Below are 14,062 nucleotides of genomic sequence, written 5' to 3'. Positions count from 1 at the left end.
TAAATAATTGTGATCATTGCAGGTTGTCACAATTTCAATTCGATTCTACAATTTTAATCGATCCTAAATCTTACGATTCTATTACAGTTGTACAATCTTACGATCCTATTCATTTGAAAATTTCTAAAGGTAAAATCGTAATACGATCCTACGATCCGGTTTTATGATAAAAAAAATAAATATATATTTTTGATAATGACATTGTAAAATCTGAATCTTGTATAAGTTGTAAAACCATGCTTGTAAAAATGATACAAAAATTATTAACCATCAATAATTATTTATGGTAAAATATTAATAAATATGTATTTTGATCTTCAATTTTATATTTTTACCAAAGAATAAATATATATTTTTTGTCATTCTTTTTCTGAGTCAAATCTACATTTGTTTCGGGATTGTGGGATCTGGGATGGGTTGGGAGTTGATGGTGGGATGTTGGGCTAGTTGGGAGCATCGTAACAAATTGGTCTTTGATGGTGTCATAGTGATTTCTGAGACAGTTGTAAGGAGGGCGCGAGGGCGCAGAATGTTATTAGTGGAGGGGTGGGAGGGGATATGGACGTGGATAGTGGAGCGGGGAGAGGAGTGACAGCTAATGGTGGCGGCAGGGATGTCGTGGAGGGGTGGAGGCCGACGAGGGATGGCTTTGTCAAGATCAATGAGGATGCGGAGGTGAAGGAGGGAATGGGAGTAGGGACAGGAATGGTGAGTCGTAATGCAAGGGGCGAAGTGTTGTGGGGTGGTTCCGTGGTCAGGGAGCAATGTTGGGATGCACATATTGTGGAGGTGATTGCGGTGTTGGATGTTCTTAAGGAAGCAACTAGATGAGGAGTTCAAAAACTGGGATTGGAGAGCGATTGTTTGCAAGTTATTGATGCGGTCAAAGGAAAGAAGGAAGGCAGGAGTATTTTTGCACAAATTATTGAAGACATTATCGAGACTAGCTCAAAATTTAATTCTATTGTTTGGTTACATACGAGTCGTGTCAATAATTGTGTGACAGATGCATTAGCACATGTTGTTCGTAGAGTTGTTGGTCGTGTTGTTTGGGAGGATGGTTTACCACCTTCTGCGAATGTTGTTGTATCATTTGATCGTTTATTAATAGAGTGATGCTTTCGGACTTTTCCCTTAAAAAAAACACCTCGAGGGAGTGTGGAGGACAATAACATTCAAATAAAACTATTGTATTTACAAAGTCGTATTAATGTATAATCGATGTGTTATATACAGTTATACACGTCTATCTGGAGACCTACTCACTAGGATATATATTATACTTTACTAATTATATTTTCATATTAATTTACAAAACTGTAGTCCATAAGAAAAATTTCAAATAATTGTGCGACGTGTTTATATACCTCATTTATTACTATTACTATTATTAAATAAGAAGGATAAGTTATTATAATTCTATTAAAAATTTCAAATACGCTTGACTACATTAGCTAATCCATCTTAGCACCGACTAATACATTATTTAATCAAAAAATGACAAAGTAGTTGAGCTGAGATTATCATCCTCAGACAATTATTGTTGGCTACATTATCATTCTTTGATTTGTTTCGCATTAGTTTGGTCAAATACTCAATCCAAATGAAATACTTAAGATTTGGAACATGAGGACCATATCGCATTTCTATTTATTATTATTAAATCGCGAAAGTAGAGATTAACCCCCATAACTTTCACCAATTGTAAGATTAAGCTCTATAAATTACAAATGTAGCAATTAGGTCCCATAACTTTGTCAAAAAGTGAAATTCAATCCCGTTTTTTATTTTTAACAAAAATATATCATTAAATCATTTCATATTTAGACTCATTGTACATTAAATAAGTTTTAGTATTTTAAAAGTATATATATATAATTTATTAATTAACATAGTTTTTAGATAAAATATTTTTACTAGTTTTAATATAATTGATATATACATATGAAATTTCTCTACAAATTATAAATTTTATATAATTCATTCAAATATTTTTTTTCCCGAAATGTATAATAAATTTCATACAATTTAGAAATGTATAAAAAATAATTTCATTGTATTGATAAATTGTATAAATGGATGAAATTGATTTTTTTTGGTACAATTTTGGTTAGAAATCAAAAAAATGGATTCATTTTCACTTTTACTCAAAGTTGTGGGGCCTAATTGCTACATTTGTAAGTTATGGGCTTAATCTCACAATTGGTAAAAGTTATGGGAACTAATCACCACTTTCGCGTAAATTAAACATAAAATCATCTGCACCGTTTGCATACTTGCGCTCTCTAGTACCAGGGGCTGATCTAGGTGAGAGGCTAGTTAGGCTTCAGCCCAACCTGTTTTTAGGAATAAGAATAAGTTGCATTTCAAAATACTCATTGGTGTAATGTGGCTCAGTTGGTGAGAGTAGATGTCTTAGATAATTAGATTTTTTGTTTCACTGTTGACTTTGGTGGCGGGTGTTCAAACCCCATAACAAGCGTATTTTTGTTTTCCTTTTATCCTTGTTAAAACTAATTTAAACAAATTAAAGACCTCCACTTCTTTGAGCATACAAATATATTGCATTTTGATAAGACGGAGATTGTAGAACGTTTTCATATTTTTTACGATTGTTGTTAAATTTCTACTATAATACGGAGTAAGTGAGTAACTGAACCTGTATCATTGAAATTAAATTTATAAACAAGTACACATTTTGTAATATTTAATCATGTATTTTAATCAATCAATCAATACATATATATACATATATATAAAGCATAAACTTTTCGAGCGATATTAGAGAGTCCAACTTTTTTTGAATTCCTATATATAAAATAATTTTTATATAAAAATATTATCATTATCCTAATAAGTGTAGATCTAGCTTTTTCCTCTTAATAATTATGAGAAAATTATCCTAATCGAAGTATATCTAATAATTTATGACAAAATAATCCTAATACAAGTTGATTTAATAATTTATGAGAAAAATAATACTAATAGAAGTGGGTCTAAAAATTTACTTTTTTAGAATTCCTATATATAAATTAATTTTTATATAAAATTATTATCATTATCCTAATAAGTGTAGATCTAGCTTTTTCCTCTTAATAATTTTGAGAAAATTATCCTAATCGAAGTATATCTAATAATTTATGAGAAAATAATCCTAATACAAGTAGATTTAATAATTCATGAGAAAAATAATACTAATAGAAGTGGATCTAAAAATTTATCAATTATTCTTTACTAAAACAATAATAGAAAAATAACTTTATAATGAATATGTATCTTAGAAATATTTATAACGCAAAAAAAAAAAAGTCATATAATAAACGTATAAAAGTGTTAAAATTGTATATTTTATAAACATACAATTACTATTTTTGAGGAAAATAAAAGATTCTAATTTTTTACAAATATAAAATAATATTGTCAAAAATCTAAGTTGTTCGATTTTAACTACTTAGTGAAACTCGTGTCGTAACAAAGATAATTTTATTTAAAACTTTTTTGAATATTTAGAAGATTTAAAAACAAAAGATTTGAGTTGTTAATTATAACCATACCCATAATTATCTTACAAAACCTTAGGAAGTAGCTTATTTATTTTTAAAAAAAAAATTCAGGAAAAAGTAACATGTCATAATAGAAAAAGGAAGTAAACAATGACATTTACTTAGCATTTGGCTTTTACAATGGCGGTAGAAGGTGAAAAAATTATACAATGACAATAATAGAAATAAACAACTTCAACGATGGCATGAAATAGTTTTAACTCGGACTTTCTATAACATATCAAATGTGTATGATCAGGTTACCAATAAAAAAAATAAAAATAAAAGTCTAACTATGTTGAAAATTGGAACACACGAAACTTTGGAGTTGATTTAGTTGATTATTGATGAATCATCAGTCCCTTTAACGTAAAAGTTACTTACTTCCTTTGGTATTAATTATATCAGTTGTATGACATCCAAAGACACGCACGGTTGTATGTAGTTACCAATTTTTATTGTTGTACGCACCACCGGTTTTTAGTAACTATAAAACGTTATTGCCCAAAATGTGGTTTAATTCCCCAAAATAAACACGTGATAACTGAGGCTGATCTTGCAAATTAGATTAACCTACAACATCTACCAATATATTCCAGCTTGTAAGCATACGACGGTGTAAAAGCTGAATTGTGGTATTCAAAACAACATGTATCAATTATATGTGTAAATTGTTTGGAGAATTTTTTAGATCTGATCTTAGCATTTGGCTTTTACAATGGCGGTGGAAGGAGAATTTTTTCTTTAATGACTATATTAGAAATAAACAACTTCAAGCATGACATGGAATAGTTTTGACTCTGAGTTTCTATAACGTATCAAATGTGTGTGTGCTTAGTGTAGGCACGGAAAATTTATTAATGTGCTGAATAAATAAAATAAATCAATTATTTTGAGTTAATACTAAATTTTAGCTCGATTTAATTATTTTTTCCCCAATTAAATGAAATACGGGTCGATTCATATTACAAAATGGGTTATCCAGATCATTAAACCCGAAAAAGATCAAGTTTGGGCCAAGTTCACTAATAAACTCATAAATGGGCCTGTGAATGTCAAAGTCCACCAAAGGGAATTGGAAATCTATAAATAGAGCCATTCTCATTCATTTCAAGGGAGAGAAATCATAATCATAAAATTTAGAGAGAAGAAGACACAAAAGCTCTATAAATTCCCTCTGCAAGACACCTCTGCAAGCAGTCAACAAGCACACCAAAACTGTGCCGCCTGCCCAAGAAATTCAAGTTCAAGCTACAACATTCAAGAGAGAACAAGTCGCAGTGACCCTCACAAGAATACAAATCGACACCTCCTACAGAGTGCATACAACCTCTACAGGTGTCATTCAAATACAACGTTCGCGCTTCTACTACAGACAGCGTTTACGTGATATACTACGGCATTTAGAATCAGAGGATACATTAGAGATTGTACACATAAACTTTCTGATATTAATAAAAATTCATTTGTTTCCTATTTTGTATTACATTTATTTTGCGATACAAAATTTGTTGTTACAAATTTTGGTGAACCTGACGTGAAAATCTCTACCTCTCATCTCTACTGCTGTTTTATTCAAGTCTACCAAAACAAGAAGATGTCTACTAAGCAAAACATCTCCTCCAGTCCATCCAAGAAGACCTACGCAGATATCCTGCAGGGTACCCCCATTGTCTTTGCTACCTCCCCGCTACGCGATCGGTTTAGCATCTCCACAAGAGGAATGGCGAAGAAGGTCTTGTCAATGCTTCTGCCGCGATCTCGCTCTGCACATGTCCCAACTAGGCCGCGCAAGTTCTCTCCATAGCTGCTGCTGCTACAGCGCTCCTGGCCGCCTCTTCTCCTTCACGCGAGGAGACTAGAAGTGTTAAGGTTGACAAGAAGGTTTCTCCTTGCAAACCCAAAGCATCGCCAAAGAAGAAAGAAACCTCAACTCCTAACGTTGCTTCAGTCATGGTGATAAGTGGCGATACTCTTGAGGATCGAATGCAGAAAATGAATGATCTCCTTGAAAAGATGATGAAGAAGAATGAAGAAAAGAACAAGAAAATTGATGAGCTCCAAAAAGAGGTGGTGGCACTCCGTGACAGGAAGGCCGAGAGCGAGCATGGTGACACCGATAGGGATGTTGATAGCGATAGGGAAGTTGGCGAGGATAGGGAAAAGCCAAAGAATGAGATCAAGAACTTCACCGAAGAGAAGTCTGCAGGAGTTAATAGCCAAGACGATCAAGTGTCAGTTGGATGATAGCTCGACAAGTAGTGGACGCTATATCAAGCCTTACACTAAGAGGATTGACAGTCTGCGCATGCCATCTGGCTATCAGCCTCCAAAATTTCAACAGTTCGACGAGAAGGGGAACCCAAAGCAACACATCGCCCACTTCGTCGAGACATGCAACAATGCTGGAACAGAAGGTGATCGTTTGGTGAAGCAGTTCGTTCGTTCGCTCAAAGGGATCGCGTTCGACCGGTACACGATCTGGACTCGAGTCAATTGACAACTGGGGTCACATGGAAGATGAATTCCTCAACAGATTCTACAAAGACACGGACGTGTCATCGCATGAGCGAATTGACAAAGACAACTCAATGGCAAGATGAGCCTGTCGTCGATTACATCAACAGGTGGCGTGCGCTATGTCTGGAATGCAAGGATCGCTTAAGTGAAGCGTCAGCAGTTGAAATGTGCGTCAACGGGATGAAATGGGACATTCTTTACATCCTGAAAGGGATCATGTCAAAGAGCTTCCAAGACCTGGCTACCCGCGCCCATGACATGGAGATCACAATCAAAGAACATGGTAGTGCTCGACCAAGTTCTTCTAAGGTGCCAAGTGAAAAGAAGGAGTTCAAGAAAACTGATAAGAACTCCAAATCGTCGACAAAGGAAACAATGGTCGTCGAAACCAACAGTGCACCTGTGAAAATATCGTCAAAGCCTAAGTATGAAAAGAAGAAAGAGTCATTCTCTTACAACTACCAACGAGACAAGCCTACATTGAAAGAGTTGCAGGCTAAGAAATACCCATTCCCAGATTCTGACTTGTCTGGAATGCTCGATGATCTCTTAGAAAAAAAGATTATACAATTTCCAGAGTCCAAGCGCCCTGAGCAAGCAAACAAGACAAACGATCCCAACTACATCGTTTATCACAGGCTGGTGAGTCACCCTATTGAAAAGTGTATAACACTCAAGGAGAAGATCATGCAGCTCTCCAAGGAAGGGAAGATCATTCTTGACTTGGATGACACAGTAACCACAAATCAAACTACTGTAGTCTTGGAACAACCTGACGAGCCAATTATACGACAAGGACAGTGTATGTATATGTTGCAGTTCGGGAGTTTTGAGCCTGTGGCATTACGGATCCAAGGGTCATTGACGTCACTACCTCCAACGTCATTGGAAGAAAGACTACCTCCTCAGGATAAGAATGAGGAAAATAAGCATGAAGATGACGATGAAGGTTGGACTTTGGTTACGCGCAAGAAGTCAAAGAAACAAGCAAGACAGACAGCGTAACCTGTTCATCGTCGAAGAAAACAATCAAAAAGGACGAAATCTCGCAAGACAAAGGGAAAGAGAAAGTCCAAAACAGTGGTCAAAACACATGTCTTGCCTATCGATATACTTGAGCAAGAACCACCGAGTCCCGTCACCTTAAAAGAATTTTTCCCACAAGACTTCTTAAACAAGGTTACCGTGTGCACTGTCTCTGCTACGGAAGGTGGTGATGTTAAAAAGAAGATAGAGGAAGGAGGCCCAGATGATGCGGTATTGCCACAACAGTTGCGTTCTGAAAAGGAGAACGAAATAGTGGCTGCTCTTGACGCCCTTCCTACAAACATGGGATGGAAGCAAATCTTTCATCTACCTAAAGAGAAGCGTCAGCTGATAATTCAAGGACTTGAGAAGCCCGAGTTGTATGCGGGCAAGATGAAAGAAAAAATTGAGCCTCTTGAGCAATCAATCGGATGTGTCTCCTGCAACGCAGCCTTGAGTTTTTCAGATGAGGATTTACTTCTTGGATCCAAACCTCACAACAGGCCACTTTATGTGTCCGGGTACATCCGGGGGCAAAAGGTCAAGCACATCTTAATAGATGGAGGATCAGGAGTCAATCTCATGCCAAAAGCAACCATGAACGAATTAGGGAACACGATGGACGAACTCTCCAGTAGTCGAACAATGATTCATGGTTTCAACTTAAATGGGGAGCGCGCAGTTGGCATGATCCGCGTGAACCTTGCCATGGGTGATCTTTCTTCTGACACATTGTTCCATGTCATGGATGGCAAGACATCGTTCAAACTATTGCTGGGACGACCTTGGAAGCACGAAAACGGAGTTTTAGCCTCAACCCTCCATCAATGCTTGAAATATTATCGTGGTGGTGAAAGGAAGATAGACGGAGACGCCAAACCCTTCTCTAAGGTCGACTCTTTCTTCGCTGATGCAAAATTCTTTGAAGAGAATGATACTTCCAGTGAGTTCATGCCAACCACCATCTCTTCAACAGGAAAAGGGGGTAAGCGGGAAAAGAACATCATCAAAGAAGATAGTGCTTTAAGTCCTGCTAAAGAAAATGATGTTAAGAAAGATGTAGACAAGGCCAGCAAAATAGCTACTCCTGTTGCGTCACCCAAGAAGCAAGAGACGCCGCATAAAACTACACCACCAGTACTACGCTTCATCCCAAAGTCTCGCCGCAAAGATGGGGAGAGTCCTTTTGCAGAGTGTCTAACACCAAAGATAGAGCATAAGGATAAAAAGTCAAGTCTGGTGTTCAAGCAGGAATGGGTGGCCAAAGTCGTTACACCTCTACCAAGTTCATCTCAAACGAAGATTGTGAGACCTCCTCTGAATGGTTTCGTCTGTTCATCCAGTCAATCATCAATTGAGAAAAACAAGGGGATATTTGATTCCAATGCTTACAAGCTACTTGCGAAGGCTGGATATGACTTTACAAATCCGACTCCTCTCGGCAAAGTTGTAGAAGTTGAGCCGTACGGTCTTAACAAAGCACAACATGAAGTGTTCAAGCAAGATGGGAGCTTCATGGTGACCAGGGTCGGGCTCGGATATGAGTCTCCTGCGCCTGTGAAGATTGGTGCTCGTAGAAAAGGGGCTACTGCGTCTTCTCAGCACATCACAGTAGAAGAGGTCGAAGAAAATGAAGGAGAGGAAAAGATGCATCCATCTTCAGTCTTCGATCGAATAAGTCCACCTACAGAGAAGTGTCGTCCTTCTATATTTACAAGGCTAGGGATGTGCTTCAACCAAACACATTTCTGTCTTTACCAGGCTTGGCAATCAAGGAGAAAGTAAAGTCAAAGTATCAACACTTTCGTTGCGCACAAACAAGAAGGGTGCAATACATGAACGCTTGGGCGGTCCATCAAAAACAGTCTTCAGTCGACTAGGGGCTCCCAAGAAGAATAGCGGTGAGGGTCGTCCTCTCTCAACTTCTAAAACACAAAATGAAGAAGAAGTAAGAGTAAGTGATGACTTGAGAAGCGCAATACCATCTCGCATGAAGCGTATGCAAGTAGTGGATATTATCCAGCATGAGCTACTCAAAGCAAGGAGGCGCGTACTAGTTCTCACAGGCCAGTCAAAAAATGTTGAGCCTATTCCTTCATCTTCACGTCCTTCTGGTGTAAAGAAGCTAGGAGATTTAGAAGTTACAACGTCATCATATCACATCACAGTAGAAGAGATACCTGACGAGAATGAAGAAGTTGAGGCCGATGAGGCCCCTGAAACACTTGAAGACGGGGGCAATCGACTATGGATGAGCTCAAGGAACTCAATTTGGGAACTACTGAAGATCCTTGCCCCATTTATGTCAGTGCTCTGCTGACTAAGGAAGAAGAAGAGGAGTACTACAAGTTGTTGGTCGAGTACAAGGATGTCTTCGCTTGGAGCTATAAGGAGATGCCTGGACTCAGCCCAAAAATTGCAGTTCATCGTCTAGCAATCAAGAAAGGCACCAATCCCAAAAAGCAACCTCAACGTCGTTTCAGGCCGGAGCTTGTACCTTAACTTGAAAAGGAAGTCAATAAACTCATTGAAGCAGGTTTCATTCGAGAAGTCAAATATTATACCTGGATAGCAAACATTGTCCCAGTCAGAAAGAAGAATGGACAACTGCGCATATGTGTCGACTTCAGAGACCTTAATGATGCATGCCCAAAGGATGACTTCCCTTTGCCAGTTACAGAGTTGATGATTGACGCAACCACTGGTCATGAAGCCCTCTCATTCATGGATTGTACTGCTGGTTACAATCAAATACATATGGCACCTGAAGATCAAGAAGCAACAGGTTTTCGAACCCCAAAAGGGATCTTCTGGCTACACGTCATGCCGTTTGGATTGAAGAATGTTGGCGCTACGTACCAACGTGCAATGCAAAAGATCTTTGATGACATGCTGCATAAAACAATAGAGTGTTATGTTGATGACGTGGTTGTCAAATCAAAGAAAAGAGAAGACCATATAAAAGACCTTCGAACCGTCTTTGAAAGACTTAGAAAATGTCAACTCAAGATGAATCCACTCAAGTGCGCATTTGGAGTCACATCTGGGAAGTTCTTAGGTTTTGTGGTCAGGCATAGAGGCATTGAAATTGACCAAACAAAAATCAAAGCTATTAACGAAATGCCGGAACCAAAGACATTGAAAGAGTTGCGCGGATTGCAAGGACGTTTGGCATACATCCGAAGGTTCATCTCTAACTTAGCCGGGCGTTGCCAGCCATTTAGCCATCTCATGAAAAAGGATGTTCCATTTCAATGGGATTAAAAATGCAAAAATGCTTTTGATAGCATCAAGAAGTACTTGGCCAGCGCGCCAGTGCTGGGGGCACCAATTCCAGGAAGGCCATTTGTCCTCTATATTGCAGCACAAGAATGCTCACTGGGGGCAATGTGTGCTCAAGAAATTGAAGACCGCAAGGAGAGAGCACTCTACTACCTGAGTCGTACCTTGGTTGGAGCTGAGTTGAATTACGCGCCTATAGAGAAGATATGTCTTGCTTTGGTGTTTGCCATCCAGAAGTTGAGGCACTACATGCAGGCGCATACCATACATGTAGTCTCAAAAGCTGATCCAATCAAGTACATACTCTCAAGACCAGCCTTGTCTGGAAGACTTGCGAAATGGGCAATGTTGCTTAAGCAGTATGACTTGGTGTTCGTGCCTCAAAAGGCTGTGAAAGGTCAAGCTATCGCCGACTTCTTTGCTGATCATCCAGTGCCAGCAGAGTGGGAAATTTCAGATGACCTCCCAGGAGAAGAAATTTTCTACGTGGACGTTCTACCTCCATGGCAGATGTACTTTGATGGTGATGCAAGGCAAGATGGAGCTGGAGCTGGAGTTGTGTTTGTAACTCCACAAAATCATCTCATGTCATATGCCTTTACACTTACTCAGTTGTGCACGAATAATATGGCAGAATACCAAGCTCTTATACTCGGCCTTCAAATGGCGATTGAAATAGGCGTCAGGGATATGGACATCTACGGAGACTCAGAGTTAGTGGTCAACCAAGTCCTTGGTGAATATGAAGTAAAAAAGGAAGACTTGATTCCCTACCATCAACGGGTATTACAACTGCTGAATCAACTTGACGACATCCATGTTGGTCATGTACCAAGGAGTGCCAATAAGTTGGCTGACGCGCTTGCTAATCTTGCAGCCACTTTGGCACTGGGGGCAGAAGAGTCTATGCAAGTCCCAGCCTGCAACCGCTGGACAGTATCTTTGCTTGAAGGAGAAGAAAATGTAGACACGACCAACATGATATGCGTCTACACAGCTGATGAAGATGATTGGCGTCAACCTATCATTAATTTCTTGGACCACCAAAAATTACCTGATGATCCCAGACACAAGGTTGAGATACGTCGACGTGCTACAAAGTTTATTCACTATAAAGGGACGCCCTACAGACGTTCTTTCTCAGGCCAATGCTTGAGGTGTCTAAGCAAGGACGAAGCTGTTGAAGCAATGCATGAAGCTCACTCTGGAATTTGTGGCGCTCATCAATCTGGGCCTAAACTTCATGATCGCGTAAAGAGAATGGGGTATTACTGGCCAACCATGGTACAAGATTGTATGGACTTTGCGAAAAAATGTGAACCCTGTCAGTTCTACGCAAACTTTATACACCAACCGCCGGAGCCGTTGCATCCTACTGTTTCTTCATGGCCCTTTGAAGCGTGGGGACTTGATGTTGTGGGACCTCTTACTCCAAAGGCCTCAAATGGACACGAGTATATCCTCGCTGCCACTGACTACTTCTCAAAATGGGCAGAAGCCATCACACTACGGGAAGTGAAGAAAGAAAATGTTGTGGACTTCATTAGAACCCAAATCATCTACATATATGATGTACCTCAACGTATCACAACTGAAAACGGGAAACAATTTTTCAACCATCTGATGGCAAGTCTGGGAGAAAAATTCAAGTTCAAACAATACAAGTCATCCATGTACAATGCCTCTGCAAATGGTTTGGCTGAAGCCTTCAATAAAACTATTTGCAACTTGTTGAGAAAAGTAGTAGCAAAGTCAAAGCGAGATTGGCATGAAAGAATTGGTGAGGCGTTATGGGCATACCGTACCACATACAAAACACCTACTCAAGCAACCTCGTATGCATTGGTGTATGGAGTGGAGGTCGTGCTGCCTTTGGAGTTGGAGATACCTTCCTTACGCATTGCTATTCAGGAGGGACTCACAGATGATGAGAATGACAAGTTGCGATTCGCAGAGTTGGAAGCTCTCGATCAAAAGAGACTAGAGGCTCAACAAAAGCTCCAATGTTATCAAGCAAGGTTGTCACGCGCATTCAACAAAAAGGTGCGCCCTCGTTCTTTCCAAGTGGGAGACCTGGTACTTGCAGTATGAAGGCCAATCATCACATCTCACTAACCAGTTGGTAAATTCACCTCTAAGTGGGATGGCCCATACGTGGTGCAAGAAGTCTACACAAATGGTGCTTATAAGATTGTTGATGAAGACGGTGTGCGTGTCGGTCCAATCAACGGAAAATTCTTGAAGCGCTACTATTCTTGAAGCTCGACAGTGAAAGCTCCTAAGCAAGAGGTTAAACTGCATACCAAAAAAAAAAAAAAAAAAAAAAAAAAAAAAAAAAAAATCCTTCCGTCTTTATGAACTACGTCGGGTTGTTCTTGTAAAGTGCTTTGTGCTTTACAGGTACGTAGGCAGCTTGGGTGAACATGTAGCTCAAGTGCAGACACACTTCCAAACAAACATCATTCCTCTTTATGAACTACGTTGGCTTGATCTTGCAAGTTGTCATCTCTGTCAGCTTTGTGAGTACGTAGGCAATTTGGACAAATACTTTGTTCAAGTGCAGCCACACCTCCAAACAAACACCTTCCATCTTTGAACTATGTTGGCTTGATCTTATAAAGTACACTTCGTGCTTTGTAGGTACGTAGGCAGCTTGAGCACAGTCACACCTCCAAATAAAAATCATGTCTTTTTAAACCATGTTGTCTTGATCTTGTGAAGTACACTTCGTGGTTTGCAGCCTCTTGCAGTCAACAAATGACATTTCCTAAGAGAGTAGCTCGTAGTCTCTTATCTCTTGCGCCTTCTGCGGTCGACGAATCGGGTACATTGCATGATAACTCCAATGGAGAATCGAAATGATCCGACCGGAGTAACCTCCATATCTTCATGCGGTCGACGAATCGGGTGCATTGCATGATAACTTCAAAGGAGAACCGAAATGATCCGACCGGAGTAACCTCCACATCTTCATGTGGTCAACGAATTGGGTACGTTACGTGCAGTGATAGCTCCAAGGAGAGTCAAAATGATCCAACTGAAATAACTTCAAATCATCATGCGGTCGACGAATCGGGTACATTGCATGACAACTCCGAAGAGAGTCGAAATGATGCGACCGGAGTACCTCCCAAAACTTCATGCGGTCGACGAATCGGGTACATTGCATAACAACTCCGAAGAGAGTCGAAATGATCCGACCGGAGTAATCCATAATCATCAGGCGCCTTTATTTCTTTTCACACTACATAAAAAGAAAAAAAAGTTTGAATCTGTGACAAGAAAAAAAAGGTGTTGTTGATCAAGCTCATATAATTCAGAAATAATGATGATTCTGGTTCTTTTAATCATTATTGTAGACGAAAAGTTAACAAATGGCTGCAATTCTCATATGTCATTACACACTATAAAAAAACAAGTGTGACTTGTGAGTCTTTCATAAAATTTAATATCGCCATGTACTGTGAAACTTTGCTAACCTGCTCCTGATCAAACGCGACAACGTCACGACCTCGACACAAAGTATGAGGACGGACCATTTATTCTATGAATATTGCTATCGTGCCGGGGCGACCACCTCACCATTGTGCCAACCATCTTGAAATTCAAAGATTTAGCCCGGTGAAGATCGAAGAAGTAGCAGCTTCAAATGAAGAGAAAAAGGGTTAGATTAAAGTAAGTCAGGCGTGTTG

At 39.2% G+C, this 14,062-nt stretch overlaps 1 protein-coding gene across 1 annotated transcript; it reads left to right on the top strand.

Annotated features, from left to right (window-relative positions):
- Positions 1-10,208: 10,208 nt before the first annotated feature.
- On the top strand, positions 10,209-12,461 carry LOC141649707 (uncharacterized). Its single transcript, XM_074458390.1, has 3 exons — positions 10,209-10,273; positions 10,376-11,770; positions 11,918-12,461. Exons 1-3 carry the CDS (start codon positions 10,209-10,211, stop codon positions 12,459-12,461), a joined length of 2,004 nt encoding a protein of 667 aa, XP_074314491.1.
- The last annotated feature ends 1,601 nt before the right edge of the window (positions 12,462-14,062 follow it).

This window comes from Silene latifolia, chromosome 3, assembly GCF_048544455.1.
Source record: "Silene latifolia isolate original U9 population chromosome 3, ASM4854445v1, whole genome shotgun sequence".
NCBI classification, from domain to species: Eukaryota; Viridiplantae; Streptophyta; class Magnoliopsida; order Caryophyllales; family Caryophyllaceae; genus Silene; species Silene latifolia.
This window is presented reverse-complemented; position numbering and strand designations above follow the sequence as displayed.